General features: G+C 43.1%; 1 protein-coding gene across 1 annotated transcript in view; it reads left to right on the top strand.

Moving 5' to 3' along the window:
• The window catches only part of RALGAPA2 (Ral GTPase activating protein catalytic subunit alpha 2), a 393,192-nt gene extending 370,931 nt beyond the window's left edge, over window positions 1-22,261 (top strand). Inside the window, exons 39-41 of the mRNA XM_054574136.1 lie at window positions 1,080-1,201; window positions 15,599-15,638; window positions 18,708-22,261. Of these exons, the coding sequence (XP_054430111.1) occupies window positions 1,080-1,201; window positions 15,599-15,603 (127 nt within the window). The 3' untranslated portion in view covers window positions 15,604-15,638; window positions 18,708-22,261. The remainder of the gene's footprint in view (window positions 1-1,079; window positions 1,202-15,598; window positions 15,639-18,707) is intronic.
• The last annotated feature ends 1,985 nt before the right edge of the window (window positions 22,262-24,246 follow it).

Genomic DNA, 24,246 nt, shown 5'->3' with positions numbered 1-24,246 from the left:
ATTCATTTGCATATTTTTAAAAGTATGTGCCACCATCTTATCACTGATTCTTGCTTAAAGTATTAAATCATTTTGCCCACTAAGCTGAAAATAACATTTTATCAATGAACTAGGAAAGGAAGATCCAGTATTGTCCCACAGCTGTCAGTGGAAAGAGATGCTTTCATAGTTATTTACAATAGCCAAGATTTGGATGCAGCCCAAGTGTCCACCAGTAAATAAGTACATTAAAAGGCTGTGGTACATTTACACAATGGAATATGACTCAGCCATAAAAAAGAAGGAAATCTTCCCTTTTGTGACAGCATGGATGGACCTGGAGAGCATTATGCTAAGTGTAATAAGCCACTCAGAGAAAGACAAACACCATATGATTTCACACATACGTGGAATCTAGTGAACAAGATGAACTGAAAAGTAAAATAATGACAGCCTCATAGATAGAGCAAGCTGACTGCTGTTGGGAGAGGTGGAGAGACTAAGCAAAAAAAAAAGAGTGAAGGAAAATATATTTGTGGACACAGACAACAGTGTGGTGATTGCTGGGGGAGGGATTGCTGGTGGAGGGAATGGGGGTGGAGGGAGGTGGGTGGAGCATATGGGAGGGATAAATGATGATGGACAGAGACTTGACTTGGGGTGGTGAACACACAGTACAGTGTACAGATGATGTGTTATAGAATTGTGCACCTGAAACCTGTATAATTTTGTTAACCAGTGTTACCCCAAGTTCAAAAAAGGGAAAAAAGAGATGCTGTCATAATCAGTGTCTCTGTTCTTGTTTGTTTGACTCAATCTTGATGATCTTTTGATGTGATTCTCTAACTGTGTGTACATATTTTTTGTTGATACTAGTACTGTTAGATGCAATTAAAATCTAAGAGAAACTTAGGTCTCAAAATAAGAATGTTGTTATTAATTATGACTAATATTTAATTTTCTGACAGATGTTAATGAACTTGCAAGGTAATTTCCCCTACACACAATGTAAAGTTGCATAACTGTATATAAAATAAACTACATTGTTGTTATGTGTGTCATTCTGCACATACACTTGTTTCCTTAACTGATTACCGCAGCTATGAAGAGCGAGCCCTGTATCTTGAAGCAATAATTCAGAACCACCGTGAAGTAATGACGTTTGAGGATTTTGCAGCCCAAGTCTTTTCTCCATCTCCAAGCTACTCCCTCAGTGGAACGGGTGAGTGTCTACATTATTCTTCCCTCACGCGCTTAAGGCACACTCAAGCAGCAGATGTACACCTGTTTTTCACAGATAAATGCTTGCAAATTTAAGAAGAGCATTCTCACTCTGAATCAACTAATGAATATCAAAAGGAGTGATGACATTCATTTTAATTTGTTTTGTATCCGAGCTGTTCACTCAGTTCTTTTCTTCAGCTATCCTGTTAACCTCCCGATCTAGCAAGGTTAATGAACTTTTTCTCAGTAATGTGCTCTGGTTCATTCAGGAGTGTGGGTTTCTTGCTGAGCTGGGAATACATTGTGTAAAAGCGATGCCTGAATCAGTACTTACTTATCAAAAAAAAGAGTTCCTCACAGTCAAAGCCGTTGATATTAATGCTAAATGGGGATTATGCTGCCCAGATACTCAGGTCAGGGATTAATGCAGGAGAAATGGAAGGACAGTGTCCCGGGTCCATCATTACAGCAGAGCAGCATGCGAGCTTTCTCTCTGGAATGGCCTGTGTCAAATGGACCAGCCGCCAACCAGAGCAGCACCTGGTGTGAAACCTGTTTAGAAACTGGTTCACGATCATACTCATTTATTAGGCAAATGGAAAATTTCAGAAATTTCCATGAATATTCTTGTTTTTAGGTTTTATTCTTTTTACATTAAGAATTTGGGGGAAAAAATATGTACTGCCACTTAAGTTGATTGTATGATTACTATGGGGTTTGGTTTTCAAAGAAAGCATTATTTATAAATTTCTGCCTGCAATTACAGATTAATTGCCTTTCAGAAAGCAAATGGGATATTTGGTCAATGCATGTTGAAATTCTCAATGAAAGACTTCTTCCAGTAGTGCAGACACAACTGTTAGAGTGCTTAACAGATTTCTAACCTATGTCAATTGTCTCTGAATACCACCTTACTTGTCCTTTTCTGACTTGTTAAGAAATATCTTACACACAAAGTGAAAAAAATTAAATTCAGTGAAATAAATCACTTACAAATAAAATCAGCCATGCATCATTGTTTAACATAGCTGGCTTCAATCCTTGCTTCTCCCAGCTTTGTTGGGAGATAAGAGGAAGAGGCTTGCACTTGCACAGGGAGCCAGCAGCATCAGGCAGAAGGCCTGGGAGATAAGCAAGCTGGCTGTGGTACAAGAGCCACACAATTTACATAATCACACCTCTGCTTCCTGGTGAGGCGTCAAGAAACACAGGGATGGCCTCTATTGATCTTTGTTGAACTGGAATACAAAACAACATGAGAAAAGCTTATAACTTAAAGCTTTGATTAATGTTTCCTACATTAAAAAAAGTAGAACAGCTGGGAATTGAATTCTTTCATACACTCTGCCAATATTCTATCTAAAACAAAAAAAAAGTATGATCAGTTTCAAGAGAAATAAAGATTTTGTATCTAGTCTAGGCAGAGGTTTAAAATTGTTTCTAATTTTTGGTTAAAGCATATGAAAGATCTAGAGCAAAGGGAATTTTTAAAAAGATACATTCTGATTTTTCCACCCTCATGTTTTGGAACTTAAAATTTTTTAGTGCTTTTTTTTGCCTGCTTGTTTTTTAAAGACTTTATTTCTTAGAGAGAGGAGAGGGGAGGGATAAAGAGAAGAAGAGAAACATTGATCTGTTGCCTCTCACACACCCCCAACTGGGAACCTGGCCTGCAACCCCGGCATGTGCCCTGACCAGGAGTGGAACCAGTGACCCTTTGGTTGAAAGATTCGCAAGCTGGTGTTCCACCCACTGAGCCAGCCAAGGCTGTTTTGTTTCTTTTAAGTCTTGAGAAAGCTTTTTGTTTCTTAAAAATGAAAGAAATTAAATAATAACTAGCCCTGGCTGATGTGGCTCTGTGGACTGTGTGCCAGCCTGCAAACCAAAGGGTCACCAGTTCAATTCCCAGTATAGGGCACATGCCTGGGTTGCAGGCCAGGTCCCCAGTAGGGGGCACACAAGAGGCAAGCACGCATTGTTGTTTCTCTCCTCTTTCTCCTTCTCTTCCCCTTTCTCTAAAAATAAATAAATAAAATGTATTTTTAAAAAAAGAAATAAAATAACTCGATGTTCACATTCATCAACTCAACTGTTAAATTCTTAAGGCTCTTGATTATTGAAACAAATATTGATGAACTTTATTTTCTAGGTATATTTTAGCCTCTATATAAATTCATTTGATTTTTTCCAAAAGTTTATGATTATCTAAATCAATTGAAACAAGTCAGTGTGTAGGTAACATCTTAAGTGAGACTCTAGGAGTAATTTGGGTTTTTTAAGACCCGCAGTTTGAAGATGATTGCTGACAAGCTTCTCCAAGAGCATCGCATTTGCCAAAGTCACTTAACAGATAAAGATTCTGGCAGCTCTTAAGAGTGGGCATTGGAACCTGTACCAAAGGAACATGAAACCAAGGATAAGATATCAAGACAAATGCTGTTCCTTTTCTCTTTTCAAGTTATTGACATCAGTGTCACATTTCATAATGTTTGGGGTTTAGAGTATTTGGTGTGGAGTGATAAAAATTTTTATATAGATATATCACACCAATCCATGAATACAATTTAAATTTGGACATAATGTTTTCTTTTAATACTTTGCATATCTGCCCACCACAATGATTAAGAAGGAACTAGAAATGAATTTCATTTGAACCAAAATTTAGAAGAAGTGCAGTAAGGATGGAGTATTGCCATACCACGTACAGGTGCATTTTCAGAACCACATCCCCTTCCCATGTGCCTTCGAGTTCTGCTTTTGAGGAATTCCTACCCCTGTTTATTACCACTTTTACAGATGAATACACTTTTCACTTATTCACAGTGTTTTTTATTATCTTGGGACAAATGTAATCAAACCCAGATGAACCAACCAGCTTAAACTAAGAAATTGAGGTGAAGTCTACTCTTCCCAAAATAAGCCAACTGGAAAAATTGACCCCAAGTGAGTGGCTTAAGCTCCCACAGTGCACTTAGGACCCAATAAGACCATCCTGACCAGCAGTGTCATCAAAGCCAGGCCTTGGGCTCCTGCTCACATGCATATGCACAATCTGAGGAATTAGGAGCTCTCAGGTTTTCTTTGTATCCTTGCTACAAGGGACTCTGTTGTTAACATAGAGGGAAAATAACCTGGATTCATTCCACACTGGATTAGTAGCAGCCATCAGCCTGTATTTCTAAAGGGAAGGACTCTAATGTCAGCCTTTAAGTTTGTGCTGTAAGAGATGTACTAAGTGGAAGTGGCCTGTGCCCAAAGAGGCCACCGTTGGAAAATGCCCTCTCCTCAGATTCTCCTGCCCCAGGGCTGCTGCTTGTCACCCAAGGCAGCCATTGATGGTCACAGTGGCCAAGTAAATGTGCCTCTATTCATGATTCACCATCCATCACAGATGCTACGTGGGGTCTTTTGTTGTTTGGCTAATAGGTGAGTGCTCAGCTTTATTTTTAAGAAGTTTTTTTTAAAAAAAAAAAAAAGTTTTTCCAGTCCAAAAATGTTGTTTTAAAATACCACCTACCTCATATCTATTCCGCCCATTACTTGTTTTGGTAATACCCACTCTCTAATGGGTATTTGAGCTGCTTTTTAACCTAGCTCTGTAATTTGCATTCCTTTTATTCCTTCCTTATTGACCAGCAATTTTCTAAGCGGTAGCCAGTGTTAAAATATCGACTGCAGTTAACACACATGCGTGTGTGTTTGTGTATATATATTTTATGCATGTGCTTATGTGCATTTCACACACACATTGCGGGGAGGAACTAAGTTTGTACGTCTAAGCACGTTTCCAAGGAAGGGGGGCCAGCAGAGAGGCCTTCAAAGGGTTAACTGGAATGGGCACCCTCGACTGCTGGGAGGGACTGATGTAATCACTGCAGCTCACAGCCAAGTGCATCTGTTCACCATGAGGTCATTCTTCTGCATGCTAATGATTTGGAAAATCAAGTATAACACTTGACACTATCAGAAAAGATATAAATAGTGTAAATCTTTACTGTTTTGGAAGCTACTCTTATAAAACAAAGGAGAAAAAAGAAACTTTAGCTTGGACTTGAGATTATTTTTTCCAGAACTGCTTTAAAGATTGTGTCTAGACCTTAAAATCTTGGAGGAACCCACTTGTATCTATTGATAAATGATCCCCACATCACTATTACAATTACAGCTAACGATTTGGCAATTGAGGATTATAAATATGTCTGATTTAATACCTGTTTTAAGAATTTCCAAGTGCTTTGGCCAGAAGTTGATAAAGATGAATTTATTTCTCAAAGGATGTCTAAAATCAAGAAAAATGAGGGGTTTTCTTCTCCATATACGAGAATTGACTTCTAAAGATGCCAGCACTGTTTGTGGTCCCTTCTGCTTTAATATTGCTCCCAGCAGAGGGAGCACATATCTGTGTTTATTTGTTAGCCTCACATAAACACAACATGTGATTTCTCCAAGATATGGTCAGAAACACTTCCTCCTTCATGGTAGGCTAGATTGTAAAGGCTCCAGGATTTACAACAAGTGGGAGAGAATTCCTCACTAGGCACCATCAGATGCTCCCACTTCTAATGTACGTCACATTTGGAGCTTAACGCAGGTTAGTCTGAGTTTTTCTCAGGCTGCTGCTACCACCGCTGCTATCGTACAAAGCTTCAAATTTCCATCTCTCATGCTGAGGAATTGCACAGGTGCCCTCTTAGAAAGGTTTATTGTGCTCACATACCTAACAGAAAAGACTCTTGTAATTTTTTTCTACAACAAAATCATTATATTAAGTTCACAGAAACTGTTAGAAGACTATGGGTCTGCCTCCTAACAGCCTATTTCCTAGAAGGAAAGGTGAAAGCATGTGGAAACATGTGGAAATGCTGGCCCAGTGCCCACCCCATGGGACAGTCCTATAAATCAGAGCCATGGCTGCTGGTTTATTAGTTGAAGACCAGGACTGAAACTTAGAACTCCATTAAGATAATCCAGAAGTCACCCTTAAATGCAAGTTCTCCTGTGACACTGTCTATTCAAGAACTCAGGGCCACCCAGCTCCACACCCTCAGGTTGTCTATAGCTGGGCAAGTATAACCACACACCCTGCAAACTGTGTACCCTGTGTGCACATTCCTTCTACCCCATTAATCCCTCCGGATCCAGCCCAAGTTTTCTTCCCATATAAGTGGATCAGTTCTGACCCCTTTGCGCATGACATTTTAAAAAAAGTAAAATGTATTCTTGAAAATGTAATGAAACATCCATAGGAATTTTTTAAACACCCAGAATCCCATTGCTGGTGGTGGCACTGGCAGCACATTGGATCACCTGCAAAGCCATAGGAATCTGGATGCTGTGTCCCTACACCAGACACTTGGATTCCCTGGTCTGGGATGTGGTGTGGCCCTGGGGACTTTCTTTTTAAAACTCGTGAGGGCATTTTAATACACAAGCAGGACTGAGAACTGGTGTCCTAAATCAAGGTATCATGGTAATGTTTATGTCTCGCCTTAGTGCCACCTCACTTGCCATTACTTATATCTTGATTTTCCTTAGCCGATGCAAGTCTTTGTCCTATGTGTGTGTTTCTTCTATTAATAATAGGCTGTAAAATCTTTACAGAATGATGCATATTATTTATTTCTATAACACATGCAACAGGAGTAAAATAGAAATGCAGACAGAAAGGAATCAGGCTGTTGCTTTAATCAGTACGGGTGTGTCTCCAGACCACAGATGTGTGTTAGGCCTGATGCAAGACACAGAACAAACACCTGTAATTATGATTCACCTTTCTGGTCTCCTAGTGAAAGTGGACTAGTGATCAGCAGTATGGCCAAAACTCCCATGAAGTGAGCCTGGTTAATCCACAGAATGGATGATGCAATTTGAATAACTGACACTTGGTTTGGGATGCTTTTGTAAATTTTTTTCAGGGTTTTACAGAGAATTCTCAGTTGCCCTGTTTATTACAACATTTTGTCTTATTCTTATTCATCATTTTTTTTCTCTTAAAACTCTTTTACTCTCCTCAATGGCACCTTTGGAAGAGGCAAGAAAGAGACAAGACATTTTTTAAACTGAATCTTATAGAAAACTGTGGTACTCCTTGTCAAATGTCACCATCTCTGAATTGGCCCTCCCCTCCCTTCCCTTGGCAGCTGCCACTGAGGAGGAATGGGCTTTTAAGGAAACACAGAAAGCTCTGGAGACCTTGCATTCTGCCTTTGCTTCCCTTCTGGAGCTTGAAGTCTTGTTAGGGAAAAAGAAGATAATTGTGAACCACCAAAAATGGCTAATGATTAATAAGCCCAGATTAGTTAGCTCTGAACTATAACTACATGTTTAAAAAAAAAAAAACAGTCAGCCAACAGTTTGCTTTTGGGTTGACATTTCCCTGAGATGGGCTGTGCCATCTGCCTTGTGAGACTTGGAGAGAATGAAAACGTGCCTAATGTGTGTTAGATATTCTACTAAGCATCCTGCCAGCCAATTTTTAACTTCCTCACATTGGCTAAGAATTGAGACATCTGAGAACCGGGAGGCCAAGAAGACAAGAAGAATATTAAGGCTAATAAACGTAGGAAGAGAAGAAAGGAAGAAAGGACCCCTTTCAGAACCAGTGTTGGGACACTCCTGCTCCAGGACAGGTTTCCAGAAAAAGAAGAAAACTGAGATTATTCATTCTAAAATGTCAACATTACATTTAATTTGTTCCTTTATAAGAACTTAAAGATCCTGCTTTTCCTGTGAACTGCTGCCTTCATTGAGTCTGGTTTCTCAGTTGTTGCAGGGTTTTAAGCTCAAGTAGTATCTCCCTCCCTGACTAACTGCTAATTACAGCTCTGGGGACACTTAAGCAGTTGCCAAGAGATGGCCAGCAGGTACCAAGAACTTTTCTCAGAGATGATTTTTGGAAATGACTCTTAATGAAAGCTTATTTGAAATAACCTTGAGAATTTGTTTCAGAAGAGCCTGGAGCTTCTGACACCCCAGGTTTACACTCCTGGTGAACCATGGCTGTGGCCCTCATGTCTTTCTGGCTCTAGAAGGTAGAACATGTATAACCTCCACTATTAGGGGGGTTCCTGGAATACTCCATGGCTTTGCTTGATTTTCTGTTTATCAAAAACCAAAGCAAAGCAGAGGCCACATGGAGCTTCTCTTATCAGTATTTAGGCCTGCTGACAGAAAAAAGAAAGAATATTTTATACTTTTTTCCCCCCAGAGGGATCTATGATGATAACCAGGAAATTAAACCTATAAACAGCATAATAAAGAAAAAAGTTGGTTCCTTTTTCCTCATTAGCCTTTAAAGCTCCTCAAAAGGCTGAAAAAAAATCCCTTAAAAATTAAAAACATGCCAATCAACTTTGTTTAAAAAAATACCTAAAGTATTTACAGCTTTGACATGGCCAAAATTCATTTCTCAGCCCTAAAAAGCCTAATAGCATTATTGTAAAGAGTACCAAGAAAGACTAGGCAGAACCCTACTTTTCAACCACTTCAAGAATAGGGGACAAGAAAATCTACCTACCTGCACTCTGTTGACAGGTCCCTGCCCACAGCACTCAACTGCTCCCTGTGGTTGACACTGTCAACCAGCATCTCTCTTCTCGCCAGCAAGGTTGCCTGATGGTGAAGAAAGCCACTGCAAGTCTTCCAGGACTCCCTGTGAGGTTCTCCTCCCCGAGCCATAACCTCAGGCAGAACCAAGAGATGCAGGCTGCCTCACAGTGGCTGCTGAAGTATGTTTGGGCAGACCCTGCAGCCAGCGTGAGCCTGTGCATGGTAGTTAGGGAAACCTGGTTCCCTAGCTACATCCCTAGGGCTCCAAGAAGTAACAAGAGAAACAGCCCAACTCCAGTTAATGCCAGAACCCTCTATGACATCTCGGCATGTGCTAAGGCCAGGTTCCTGACCAGGGGGTTGTTAGCTGACCCAACATTATCAGGGGCAAGGGTCCTGCAAGAAAGGGATCACCACAGAGAAGAAAGGAAGAAGCCAGAAATGGGACTCCATGGCCATGAGATTGATTTTACCTTTCACCCTAACTACCCATAGCTGGTGACTACCGGAAGCCATATTTAGATATTAATACGCAGGTCCACCTTGGGCCCTGAGACACACACACACATGCACACCTTTGCTACAGCTTGAGTGCATGGGAATTGCAGCCTCACTCCTCAGATCATCATATAAACCCCATGAGAGTCAGTCCCTTCAGACACTCATTTCATAAATGTTGAAAATATTGATGGGTGCTAAGAAGAAAAGGAGCAGATGGAGAACAGGAGTGCTACGGAGAAAACATAACACTGGAGTGGGGTGCACTTTAAATTGCGGGGCATTGAAGGCCTCACTGAGAAGGGGCCATTTGAGGAAAGACATGACAGAGATGAGGGAGAGAGACATTTAGATTTGTGGTGGGGGGCGAAGCACCCCAGGCCGAGGGAACAGGGAACACAAAGGTCTTGAGGCAGGAGCCTTCCAGGAACAATGAGGAGCCCCTGTGCTTAGGATAGAGCAAGCACTGGTGTGACGAGGATGAGGAAAGTCAGAGCAGCCTTGTGGGCCCAGCGTAAAACTTGGGCTGTTTTTCTAGTGAGATGGCCAGGTTTAGAGGGCATTAAGCAGTGAAGTGACATGATAGATTCTTGTTTTAAAAGGTCACTCTGGACTTCTGTGGGGAGGATATTTTATAGAAGGGGTGGGAGGGAGACTAGTTAAATAATACTCCTATTCCCTGGCACGCAGCAGGCATTTTGACTAATGAATGAACATGTGTCAATTCCAGAGATGTTCTCCCTGAACATTCCCTATGGAGCCCCTAGAGAGGTCCAGTGATGACTCCTCACCCCAGTGCCACAAAAGGCAGCCCCTCACCTGGACTGCACAGGAAAAGCGAGCACAGTGACACCAGCTCTTTGTAGGGGGAGATTTGCATGGTGGAAGGAAGAAGGTGAAAAGGACAGTCAAGTATCCCCCGCTCCTGGAGATCCTCCACACTCATTCCAGAACTCAGTGGTCTTAAACCAGTGAGCTGGCATGAATAATAATGGCAGATGAGTATCTCTGGTATACAGAACATTGCTTGAAGAGACTCGGAATGATTCACAATTATCCAGAAGAGCTAGGATATGAGAGTGAGATCCCTTGGCCATTGTTTCACTCTTGTAAAAATGGTCTTCAGAACAAACTATGAACAGTAATAGCTCCTTGCATATGTGTGGAGATTTGCAACTTTAATGCATACTGTCCTCACAAATATGCCCTCAGTAGAACAAGATTTATCTCTGGCAGTTTTGAACTGAGGCAGGGTTTGGTTTGGTTTGGTTTTCCTTTTCATTGTCTAGTGGCTGGTCATATCAAGGCCAGGCCTCAAGTGCTTAAGTTTCTGCTCTCAAACAAGACTCATTGTGTCCCCACTCTGACAGGACCACTGCTTGTGGAGAAATGAACAATGGGGAGAAGAAGACAAACTCTTGTTCCAACAGCACAATGTTCCTCCCCAAAGGTAGAAAGGGCTACTTTATTCAATATATGGCAAATGCACACCCACTATGGCACAGATAACTGAAATGTTGACAGAAAGTTAACCAAAGTATTTCCTCTTTCAGAATGCAAATGGAGCACCACAGGAATAATTCACACATAGAAGATAATTATGGACCAAAATAGCTTCCTAAGTGTCTGAAAACAGTAGGACAGCTTATATCAGTGAAACTACAAGACAATTTCATGGCTTCTTTAATGTATCCTCAGACAAATAATTAGAACTCACTATTCTCCCACAAGTCACCATAAATTTAACTGCTACATTTTCTTGAGCAATTGATTATTAGGAATTTAAAATGCACTCCTGTGCTGCGTAGAAAATCCCAATGTGTCCTGGGGAAAACCCGCAGTGCAATCTCACCTTGCTGCCCAAGGCTACACTTGAGTTTTTACAAGACAGATGAAGGCAAGTTAGAATAAACCTGAGAGATGACCTTGAAGGTAAGGGTAGTGGCTCATCTGAGGGGTGGCCCCGTCTTGTTTGCCTTGAAGATGGTTAGGTGTGTGTGCGGCACAGGAGGAGAGTTGCTGGGGGTAGCTGCTTAGCTGCTTCAGCCCCTGCCTCCTTAGGTGTTCATGGTGGAGTTTATTTTCCCCTAGATCTCAGAGCCACTTCTGTTGTGTTACTTTTGGAAAAGTACTAGCAGTAGCTACCCACACTACCTTCTATGTTACTTTTCCCTTTTTAAAAATAGGATCATTGAGATATAATCCATATACCATACCATTCATCCATTTGAAGTATATGGTTCAGTTTTTCGTATAGTGACAAAGTTGTGCAACCATCACCACAATCTAATTTTAGAACATTTTTATCCATCCTAAACAAAAACAAACCCACTAGTAGTCAATTCTCATTCACCCTGCTCCACCCCCAACCCTAAGCAATCCAAGTCTACTTTCTGTCTCTATGAATCTGCCTGTATAAGACATGTCACATGAGTGATATCATACAGTATTTGGTCTTTGGTCACTGGCTTCTTTCACTTAGCATGTCTCAATGTTCATCAAAGTTATAGCCTGTATCAATATTTCACTTCTTTTTATTGTCTATTGTAAGAGTTGACCACATTTTCGTCATTCATCAGCCGATGGAAATGTGGGATATTTCCCATTTTTACCTATTATGGATATTGCTGCTACAAACATTTTGGTAGTGTTTTTCTATTTTGAGGTGTGAATTAAATCTGGTAAAATGAACAGCCATCACTATGGCCTAGATGTAACTGAAATTTTGGTGTTTGTGTTCTGTGAGATAGCAAGAGGATCTGGAAACCTCTTTCTTCAGGAGGGCCTATCAGGAAAGTTGACAGCAAGATTTCATTTTAAATTTATAATCTACTTAATCTTAGTTGTATATAATGTACTCTTATATATGAGAGTTTTTATAGTGTGGAAGGAGAAGAGAAAAACATAAGGAAAGTTTTTCATGAATGAAAAACTTGCTTAGTCCCTAACCTCACAGGTGCTTATGCACGCTCAGGCACATAACACATACACACTCTCTGCCTGCCCGCCTTCAATCCAGCTGTCCTAGCTTTCTGCTTCAGAAACAAAGTGGATGGGCAAGACCAACAACCAAAAAGAGGAAGCCAAGCCCAGGGCCACTGCTGCTGGGTTGGAAATACTGGAAGCCATCCTTGGGCCATTTGGAAATGTTAATTAGGCTGGCTAATTCCCACTGATCTTGGGTTGCCAGTGTTGAGTTGAGTGCGTAGGCTTACCCTGTCCAGGCTGCACCTGTTCCCTTCCTCAGAGCCATTCCAAGGGGTCTGAATAACCCAGACAGCTCTCTGATCTCCCGCTCTGTCTGCCTTCCTGCCGGGAGGATATTTAGCATTCGCCTAAAGCTGAAACCCTGGTCCACTGTTCTCTCTCTCATCCATGCCAGCTCTCAAAACCGTTCCCTTCCCTAATTATCTTGAACCAGTTAATCATTTTCCACACTGTTCAGTAACAAGAACCCAGAGAGACGCAGCCACTTTTCTTGTCTGACCCTGCCCAGCTTATCCCAGATGGCAGTCCTGGATGGCACTTTCCTTGGAGATGAGAAGCGGTTCAAGACCTTGCTCTTTTGCTTTCCCAGTGAGTACAGAAGAGAAAACATGCCACAGAAGACCCAGCAGCTCTCGAAGAGCCTCCATGGCGCAGAGCTCTATGGGACACAGAAACTCTTCAACCAAGATTATTGTCTCCTGTGTTTTTTTAAATCTCTATTGTATATTTTCCATCATCATTTAGTTTCCTTATATCCCCCTGCCCCTCAGCAATCATCACACTTGTCCATGTCCATGAGTCCTCTTTCCTTCTTGCTCAATTAAGTCCTTGTTGATATCCAGAGTATCAGAGAAGTCACACGAGCTCAAAGAATTGAGGCATCTCTCTCTCTAAAAGTGAATTCCGGATTCTCTGGGCTCCCACTTTGTCCAAGCCCCTGAGTGGCCCACTGGTTGTATGAGTTATACCTGGAGGACCCTCCCAGAAGGGTCCCACTCAGCTGTTTTTAGGTGTGAGCAGGGCCAACTCTCAATTCCCAGCACCACTAACGTAAAAAAAAAAAAAAAAAAAAAATTGCATTTAAGATGCATATTAACTCCATAATCTATTGTCTCTCAACCTATTTTTTTCATTATTTCCCCACCATGGAGGCCTCTGAGACATTTTCATTCCCTAATTTGTCCTGTTCCAGAAACACCACAGAAATACTATCTATCTGTTTATTTACTGAACTTATTTCTGGTCTTTATGCACATAAGGAGTGAGGCATTTTTGCCTCCCATAGGATGATATTGCCCCCTTAGAATACATGTCATTACTCCTCCACCAGAGCCCAAGAGGTAGGGGCTTCATCTGCTTTCCTCACTGCTATAACTCAGAGCCTAGAACAGCACCTGGCACGTACCAGATAGCCAGTGATGAAGGGATGAAATAATTATGCTTTGTGTCTCTCCCCCATATCCCCCAGCATCACATACCTATTCTCTTTCCATCCCTCATCTCCAAGCACAGTGCTGTCTTCTGGTGCCTTCCAGCCTGCCCAGGACAGTTGATACCTCATGCTCACCCTCAGGGATATATCAGGGAGCTGACAGCCAGCACCTATGCTCTAAGTGCAGGTCCCTGCCCTTTGACAGCGTTACCTGTGTATCAAGGGCAAGTGATATTTGAGCCCCATGGAATAATTGAGGTAAGCCCCAGGTGTCTCTGTCTTTCCATCTCCTTAACTTACCCATAGATAGGCAGTTACTGAGCCATTCTTTTTGGTGCAGCACACCACACCAGGTTGCATCTGGGGACACACTGGGGAGAGAGCAAACCAGTCCTCATCAGCAATTACAAACAAGCCTCCATTGTTAGCTGTGCCATCTGTTTTCTTGGTTTCCACCAATCGGGTGTCTCTATGCCCAGCATAACCAGGGCTGAGGGGGCTGCAGGGGAGAGAGACCAAGGAGCTCTTCCATGAGACCCCCTTTGCTCATCCTGGAGAAGTTCCATGGCATGGTGCCTGGACAAGCTGAACCACCTTAGCTCAGGGAAGACACCCATGCAGAAAGGGTCTATATGGGGGCGTTTTCCATGAGAGGAAATGGCCCCACAACACAGTTTACTGGGGGAAAGTAGGAAATTTAATAACCATGTTATCTAGAGGACCTACAAAAAACATTCTAGCCTGTTACCAACAATTAACACCTCCCAAGAACTTCTTGTGCCCTGGAGCACACTCAACGTGGTAAGAAGGAGAGTTAACAGTGGCTAGAAATCAGGTAAAACAGAATGCTGCTGGATCACCACTACCTGTTATTTATCCTGAAATTCCTACCCCCAAATGACTTTTTGGTGGGTGCAATAGACTTTCATCAATAGGTTAGAAAAGAACCACACTGAAAACTATGTCAGTGCTCATTCCAATGGCATTCTGAACCACTGTCTTAGAGACTAGCCCTGCTCACTGTGCCAACCTTGGCAGGCAGGGTCAGCAGACAGTCCAAGTTTACAAATGTGACCACGTGGACCGCAGTCTGTGTCACTGATAAATTTCCTTTGTCTGAATTTGAGTGTGGTCCAGTGATGCTGAATTCAAGAGCATTAGAGGGTTGGGGGTGTGGAGCAATGGCTGGATGCAGAAAGCGGTTGCATTTGCTAAGAAAAACCCACATGGGAAATAAGATGGGGTAATTGAGAAAACCTGTCACAAAGTACGGAAAAGCTCAAGTCCCTTCTCTGGTCAGGCATGACTGCTAAGATCCTACTGCTCTGCAAGTGAGGGCAGACGTGGTCCAATTTTACCACTGCAGTGCCCCCGCCCTGAGTTGCCCTGGGCACAGCATGCCTTGTGCATTTTTTTGTGGGGACTGTCAATCACAGGTGACACTAGTACTGAATTAACAAACTGTACAACTCGGAAGCATGTAAAAGGAAACTTAGAGACCTGTAAACTTGCGCACTTGGAGGATATAAATTGTTTTTTTAGGTCATCCATTGAATTCCAAATACTTGTCTTGAAAACTTATCTTTGACTATATTTTAGAGCAACTCAGTCAGGAAATATTGGGCAGCAGGAAAAAGGACACAGTGGTGAGGGCTGCCCAGTGTCATTAGGGCTCCCAATAACATCTGCTTTATAAATCCTAGGAATGCTAATGTCTCCTTCATTTCGCATTTGTAAATGTGACAGCAGCTAGAATTCTGTCCTGCCAAGTAGAATTTTAAGTGAATTTTCAATTCTTAATGATCTCTAAGACTGTGACAACACTCAGGCAGACCAGGAATAAATGTATTATTAGCACTGTGTTCATTATCAAGTTGGGTTATGGGTGTGCTGGCTGTATTCATTTGATTTTATGTTCTTTCCCTTCAGATTAAAATACATAAAGGTCTCATTGCAGTATTTGAGCAAGGTAAGACCAGCACTTCAACAGATTTGCCCAACCACCCTGCTCTTGGGGACAGGTGTGTAAATTCACTTACAGGCTCTCTTCCATGGCTAACACCTCACTGAGATGTGCCCTCATGCTCCTACTGCTCCCACCTCCCCTCCCAAGGGGCCCTGCCTACACTCCTGCCCCTGTGTATGTGCTGCTGAGGAAAAGAGGGAAACCCAGCCTCTCCTTTTCTTCTGCTCCTGCTTTCTGGGTGGAATCTGACACCAACACCTGCCATCCCAGAAAATGTCTTTGTTGCCTGCCCTATTGTGATGGGAGCTTCAGAGAGCCAGTGGACTCAAAGCTGCCCCCTTTCTTGTTGCCCAAGCCTGGAGGAGCAAAATCTTGAGATGGGCCGATAAGACAAGATGCAGCACATGCTGGGCCGTGCTGGGCCATGATGGGCTGGCCTTTGACCACTTGCCTTAATCAGAGCCTCCAAGGCCTCAGTTGAGGAAGGCGGGTTGGCTGTGTGGCTGCTGAGTGAAACAGATGGGGGAGAAAGAGCAGGCAAACGCTGAGGGGAGCAAAGAGGGTGGAGAACCAGGGGATCTTGAGGTTTAGGACCCAAAGGGCAGGCCAGACACTACAGGTGTGGCCTTCTCTGCAGGCCTCTGCTGTCTGCCTTGGTCTAGGGTCCGGGTCCTTCCCTGTGTGCACTGAGAGACAGCAGCCACATCCATGGATTCAGGGCTGCTGAAAACCCTCTGGGGGTGGCCTGGCTATAGCAATTCATGGGCTGACAGGTGGAAGGGAGGTGACATGATGATGACAGTGGTGATGATGACAACAACGACATGGAGAGCATCAGTGAGCAAGCTGTCTTTTATTGACAGCATTGCCAAGAGTAGAACACATGGCACAGACACCAGTCGCTGTCTCAGTAAATGTGGAAGTGGGATGTTCTGGCTCAGATTTTTGGTTTATCCAAAACACCACTCTCCCCCGCCAGGCAGGGGCTGTTATACCTGCAGGCCACACGAGCAGCCACTACCACAGCTAGCTCACCCTCCAACCGAACTGCCCTTTGTTTTCCCCTCAGCCAGGGGTTTGGCCCAGTCCTGGAAATGCCTCAAACTGGGCTCCCTCATGACAGGTTCTAGAGGCAACATGAACCACAAAACTCAGGTGCTCATAATTAGCCAGGCAGACCAGGGCAGTACAATTGCCTGCAGCACTGGGGGCTTCATGCAAAATTCTTGACTTGCTGGGACCACCATATCAATGTGCATGGCGTGCTTCTGACACAAAAGCGGTGAGTGGGGCTCAAGAGTCCTTCGAACAGGACCCCCCTCACCCCAGCTTTCAGCAGGAGGAGGAGGCTATGTTGAATTGTCTCCTTTGTGGCCCACCTGCTCATTCCACAGCTGTTGACTCCCCCATCAATCGTGGGGTGCAGCGGGCACAGCAGAAACCATTGCAAGCTGAGGATGTACCAGCAGAAAGGTGGGGACTAGAGGAACGCAGGGGACATTCTGATTCTGGCTCCAGCTTGGAGGTGGCCTGCCCCTTTCGCTTTGGCAGTTGGGGCTGCTGCTTTCAGACAGACGATTGAAGCCTGCTTTGCTACAGAGCTCCATCCAGCTGTTCAGAGTTGCCATCACAAGGTGCTCCTCTGCCATCCCTGCGGGGAGCAGAGGGGTTCAGTATTTTCCCTTTACTTAATATCCTATCTTTGAACATTACTTTCTATTTCATTCCCTTTTTTTCTTTTTCTTTTTTTTTTTAATTTTTTGCTTCCCTGCCCCAATGTGAAATATTAAGCAATTTGAAGTGAAGGCATTTCAAAATGGAACATTATCTGGGATAATGCTAGTCCCCACCTCTGACTACAAAGAAACAGAGAGATGCCTGTTACCAGTGCAACCTCTGTCATGGATGACAATATAGCTGCGTTGCCTTTGTCAAAAGCAGCCTGTTTTTAAAGATGAAAATAAGAGAGAAGCCCAGCACATTCCCTCTCTGCTTGACCTCACCAGGAGCAAAAGAGAGGAGAAAGCCCCTGTGAGGGAGCCTCAAAGTACAGAGTCTTGGGACCCACTGGGGAGGTGGCTGCCTCAGGTCCAAGCATGTTTGCAGTATTGATTTCAGAGGCTCTTCCTAGAAACAGTAACATAAGGTCAGAAAATGAAAAAAGATGCTGTGAGTAAAATAACTTCCGTAAATTAATTTCAAATGTCAATAATAATAAAAATTTCAAAGGCCAAATCCCTGGAAGTGAAGCATCTTGGGAATATAGAAACCTGCTTTTGAGGTTTGTTCCGGAAGCCTAGGGTGTAATACAGCAAGGTTTAAAAATAGACTAGAGGGGAAGCAGGGTGATGAAACGATCCTCTCACCCACAGACCTGCCCTGGGGAGACCAGACTGCACCGGCAACAGTGGCTGAGTATTGCAGCAGACATTCCTGTATTCCTCTGAGCACACTCCCACAGGCCAGGGGAAGGGGAATGCTGTGGCCGTGCAGGCTCATTTTACTCCCTTTCCCTCCAGTGCTAAACAGCAGTTTGCTCATCTGGAACCATTCAGACAAGTAATTTAGTCCTGACCTCTCATTTCAGACCCTTTGGGGAATAATCAAGTTGTAACTCCTGTAAAATATTAATATGTAAATTTTAATTAGTATTTAAAGATTAGTGTTAAGTATTAATATGTAAATAATAACACTGACAGGAAGTCACAAAGTGACTTGTGAAGTTCTACTTCTTTTCTCATTGACTGGACAGGACTATTTCATTGGCTCCTTCTTTACTGTAATCAGATGTCTTTCCTCTTCATTCTTCACTTTGGGATTGGACAGTAAGTCTGAGTGAATTTCAAAAAGATTCATTGTTTCTTTTATGCTTTAGGAAAGTCCAGAGGAAAGACAGTCATTTGTTGATTCATTCAGCAAACATCCCAGCACTCACAGCACTGGGAAGACATCAAACGCCCTTCCTGGGGATGTGGTTCCTCTCTTCTGAGTGCCACCTACCCTCCCTTGTATCTGTGCCCACAAGGGCCTCACCTGGTGCTGCAGTTCAGCCTTTCTCTGCTTCCTTTGCAGGGCCCTGGCCACCAGCCTGAGTGCCTACCTCACAGTGCACTTGGCAAGGAGGAGATGGTTGAGACTCCCCCACTCCCACCACCCAGAAACATGCAAACCCAGACACTCCAGAAACATGGCCCTCAACAGACCATCAGTTAATGGACTTCTGAAGTTAAAGACAAATCCCACCGGAATGTTGCAGGTTGGACTTTTAAACTAGGTGGTGGTGTCTTGCCCTGAAACCTCCTGAACCTTGGGCTTCAAAAGAAAAAAAGAAAAAGTCCCCAACAAACAGAGACATACCCACCTTCATGTGGACATTGGTGTGGCTACTTCAGGCAGAGATGGCAGAAGATTCCAGGCTTTCGGGGAGGAGGCACAGGACGGCTGGTTTCTATGTCCCACTTTGTTTCCTCTCATTGATAAACCCAAGCATGATTCGTGGAGGGGGCCAGCAAAACAACTGTCAAATTGTTTGAGAATTTTTCTCTGCATTGATTTTGCTAGTTCCCATGTTAAAATTTATGGTTTGCTCAAAAATTTCATCATGATGGAAATTGGCTTTCCCTAGGGTCTTTTGTCCAGAAGTTTTACCTCAGTTGAGTGTTTTTCCTCCTGATGACTGATGCCCACTAACTGAGGAGAGGTTTCTTGTCCATCCTGTAGGCACTCCAGGTCATGACAATGATACTCCTATCACAGAGCACTCAGATATTTCTAGAAATTCAGGGTCCTGTCCCAGTGAAAGCTCTGTAGGTCAGGAAGCTCCCAAGGCTCCACTCAGCACAGCACCACTCAAGGTACACACCAGCTCAGGTGCTAGACTGAGACAGCACCCCGCAGTGTCCATCTGCCTCCAAGAGCCTCCCCTGGTGTTGTGCTCTCCTGCCCACTGCCCAACGAGGACCACTGTGGGGGCCTTAGGGATATTTCCCATCACACAGAGCTTTAGGGTAACAGATTCCAAGCAAGGGTTCAATCATGCTTTTCACTCATTTGGCTCTGAGGGACACATAATGAGCCTATTTTTTAAAAAGAAAAGGAAAAAAATGAAAAGCTCCACCTTCTGCCAGCACTTTCCTAGCACCCTTGCTGGGGGTCTGAGGGTGTCAGAGACAAATCAGTCAATGGGAAAGACCTCTGCTTCTCACCTAGGTCTCTGCCTGTCTCATTATGGAGTTTTGTCCCACCACCCACTGCAGTCTTTGTGTTGTAAGACTGTAAGACATTTCAAACACACAGATCTGGAGCAGAGTAAGCCCCTGGCTCAGAATGTGTGTGTGGAAGGGCCGGGGGCACCGGGGGGAGGACAGAGGCGGAGGGTTGGAGGGAAGGCAGCTGCTAGCTGAAGCCCCACTCAGAAGAAAAGTTGGCCGTGCATGGGTGCTTTCCCTCTCTCCTCTGCCACCTGCCCTTTGCCCTCTGCTCATCTGCTCTGCTCTACACCCATGTGTGTTACCCCAGCCTACTTAGGCAACCTTTCCAGTGAGCCTTCTGAGCCTACTCACCCTGTGAGAGCCTCAGAGCAGCCGTTTTCACTGACCAGTCAGTTCTGTCAACCATTCAGTTGGTTTGGCTGGTACCTGACCTTTAAGGAGAAAAGGGAAGATCCAGGTGCAAGACTCCCTTTGGGGACAAGTGAAAAGGGATTGTGAAAGTCTTTCCTATTAGAAGGGTGAACCTTTTGCTCTAAACAGAATTTGGGGTTTTTTTGCTTTATAGGAAATTATAAGACCCAGGCCCACCAGACAGAAGCAGCTTAAACACAATCCGTATGAGAGAATGGGGGATGCTCCAAAATAGAAGACATAGTCTTAGTCAATTATGTGCTGCTCTGTAAACAGGGATTTGTTCACCCACTGGGGCTGAATGGCAATATAAAGGGTGACTGGAAGTCATAGCATTTTCTGTTGTCTCAGCAAATGTCAGGAGTTTATGTTCCCCTCCCACACACATACACCTTTTTAATGATTTGGGCTTTCCGGTGGGCTTGGTTTGCCCCATCACGCATACTCAGACTGCTTTTGAGTTGCTTTGTTTCATATTTACAAAATACCCAAACCTTGTTCCTTCCGAGAAAGGCAGCACATGTTGCTGGGGTCCAGAGTCCCATGGAAACTCTCATGGGTAGTAGCTTCTAGAATATTTCATCTTCAGATTCTACAAATCGCTGGTGCAGAATTCTTGGATTTAGTTGAAGTGTTGGGACTTGGGAGTCATACTGAACTCTACTGGACTTCTGCTCCATGATTCCACTTTACCTCCAGGAACCAGTCCTCCTCAACCTGCAGTGGGAGACTCAGTTGTAGGTAGCAAATAACTAGACCTTCCTGTCATCCCTAATGATTTTAACAACTCTGACCCCAGATTACAACCAGCAGTTTTGACACTGTGGCTTTTCCTGAGCCCACTATTCTCAGTACCAGGTTTCGTTTGGAGACTTGGAATGGGAAAGCAGGGGATCTGGCAGCCAGGTTTGCTTGCAATCATGTGGACTTGAATCATTCTTGTTATTTGGGGTGGAAAATTGAAATGATCAAGTCTTTTTTTCTTTTTCACTTAGAAAAGCAAATATTTTGCTTTTGTAATTAATGCCTTTCAGCTAAATTGCTGAAGGTCACTCATCCAGTGAGGTCCCACCTGAGTCATATTAGTAGGTCAGCCATCTGTAAACAAAAGTGGCCATTAATTGGCCCAAAATGGGTAAGACTCGCTGGCTTCCATGCAGGACCAGACTGATCTTCTATAGTCTCACTGAGTAGGTTTTGTACTTAAAAAAATAGTAATGCCACAAAATTACTCCTTTAAAAATAGTAAACTCTTAAGTAGACAGAAGTGAGGAAATTTAGCTTCAGTAAGTGATTGTCACAGTGTCTTCATGCAATTAAGACTGCAGTTCCTAAAAATCGAAAGGGAGGAAGACGGGGTTTAGCATTCATTTTGTGAGAGGGGCTAATATCAGATCCTTCGCCTTACAAACAAGATCATGTGAACCTATAGACAGTACAAATCATGTCACATCTTCCTGGAGTTCCTCAGGTGCGGGCAACTGTCCTTTATTTACTATTCTATTTGTATCATCCAGAGGTTTGAGGGGGTCCTTTAAAACTTACTGTGATGTCTTATATGTAACTGCTACCTTTAGGTCTACTGAAGAGGAGTGTCTGCATCTGAAAGGAAATTGAACATAAACAACCATCATTTTAGTTGCACTCAATATCTATGTATGACATACACATTAATTGAATGTTTTCAGGCCTACAATATTTAATACTTGTAAATAAGGAAAAAATTTGATAAATATCATAAATTAAGTTATAGTGTGTCATTTGATTTGTATTTTGCTCTTATTTAATTTTCCTAATGCTCACATCTGGGTTTATGCCCAGATGATAGAGACCTTTCTGTGTAATGCACCTTTGCAGTCAAGCGTTTGTGTTGTGCCGGGTCATTGTGCAGAGACATGCCATGCACAGAGAAGTACACAGTTCCACAGGTGACTACCACAACTCTCTGGTCTACCCTCCTTTTCTCCTGAACTATGATTTACTGTGATGATTTAATAAAATAGAGACACAGCACTTATTGCCATATGTTTTTTTTTTCATTTATTTTCATTATCATTTGTAGGAAAATAATGCTTATTGTAACATTTAACAAAAGATGGTTTGTGTTTTTATCAGAAAAGTTGTTCAAAAGCTTTTTGTTTCTAAATCGAAGCCTAAAGATTTATTCAAAATGGAAGCTAGCCTACCCAATGAAAAATTGACCTCTGAGTTCATAACATGGTATGCTAAGACCGCTCAAATGAGTATTTGAGTCTAAGCATTATCAATTTCATGGATTTAAATTCATCTCCTCTTCACAATTAAACAGCTGAGTCTGTACCTCCTGCTATTTGTATCAAGGTCCACAGGGACCCTCAGTGTTGACTCCTATCTCTCTGGGTGGCCCTCTGCATGAGCCACCCTTCCAGAGGTCTAAAGGCTCAGGTACTGATGAGCATGTAATAATGGCCTCTGTTGCTGTGGCTGAAGTGATGCTGATGGACCTATCTGAAGACGACAACCATCACATTGTAATGGCTTGATCAGGTGGCCTTTGCCGGTGCCCTTGGCTGCTCCTGTGCTCTGGACAGCAGTGGACTTTCAGGACATTGAACAGTTGAGCTCTCTGAAAATCATCCATTTGTTCATTTAGCAAATATTTATGAGTACCTGTTACTTACAAGACATTTCCATGACTTGAAAGAGGGTCCTGGCCTTCCTAGGATCCAAAGAGAGCCTGAATCATTTGGCTTTTTTTAGCTTTTGACTGGTAACAACAGCATGCTTGAAGGTGCTTTTAATACTTGGCTCCTCGAACAATGAAGGTTGATGCAGAGTTTTAGAAGCAGTGGTTCCCCACGCCTTGCCATACAGTCATGCCCCACCCTCCACCTCAATTCTGGTCCACCAGGTCTGGGTACCTGGATAGAACGCCAGCATTAATATTTTTAAAGCCTTCCCTTATACCCCATGATTCTGACCTGCAGATAGGTTTTAGTTGAGGCACTTAGGCCAGCCCCATTGTGAAGCTTTGGGCAACCCTTACACCCTATTTTGCTTGCGCACCCTGGAGTAGAGGGAACATCAGGGAAGACTTCCTGAGGAGCAGCTGGCTCATCTACAACTGTTCAGTGTAATGTCCCACCCCTTTACCAGTTCCACTTTATAGCTGGCCCCAATTCCCTCCAGGATAATTAATGGACTTTTTTTAGATCTGGAAATAGTCCTTTGAATTTCAAAAGATATTGTTATGAAGTTATAAAGCATTTTATTGTCTTATTTATAAAAAAAAAAAAAAGAGAGATGGAAGGGTTCCAGTCAACATACTTCCTGAAGTGATCCCATTCATCTTCAAAAAATACACATCAAATCTTAGGCCAAGTCATGCCAGACCTTCAGCAGAATTCCAAAAAGACTGAATTTCCAGTGTTTCCCAAAGGACCATTGCTACAAATAATATACTCAGCCTTTCCTGGCTTTTGCTAAGTGCCAGAATTTAAAATAATAATGGACCTTCGAGTTACCCCCTGGCCATAGTAAAACTCTGAGTGTTCCAGAAAAAAATTCTGGACTTTTTTTATGTTTGCTGCACTGGAGAGTCTCTCTCAGCAGTACAACTTGGACCTTTGTATTTGTTCACTTCTGTACACATTTGAGCTAGTGTTATGCTCCTGCATGTGTGTATAAACTAAATTGAGACCACTTTGATTTATTAAACAATTTATGTCAAGAGTAACTATTATCATTTGCTTTTCTTTTTATAAATGGAAATGCTTTTAATTGCATTTCATTTTTCAAATCAAAAAGCAGAGATCATGAAAATGGAACAGAAAGTAAATTTCATCCCTGCGTATCCAGTTTACCCAAGGCACAGATCCTTGCCCACACTCCAACCACATCCTGTACAGGTCCTGAAACAGACAGTTAGCTCAGTGGTTTCACACAGCTAGAAAGTGAAGCTCCAAGCCCGAGCTGAGTTTCACGGGCCCCATTTCTTGACAACGCCCCCA

Source organism: Pteronotus mesoamericanus, unplaced genomic scaffold (genome assembly GCF_021234165.1).
Source record: "Pteronotus mesoamericanus isolate MK-2021 breed Mesoamerican mustached bat unplaced genomic scaffold, CSHL_Meso_final contig_25, whole genome shotgun sequence".
NCBI lineage: Eukaryota > Metazoa > Chordata > Mammalia > Chiroptera > Mormoopidae > Pteronotus > Pteronotus mesoamericanus.
Note: the sequence above shows the minus strand (reverse complement) of the source record. Positions and strands in the feature narration are given on the sequence as shown.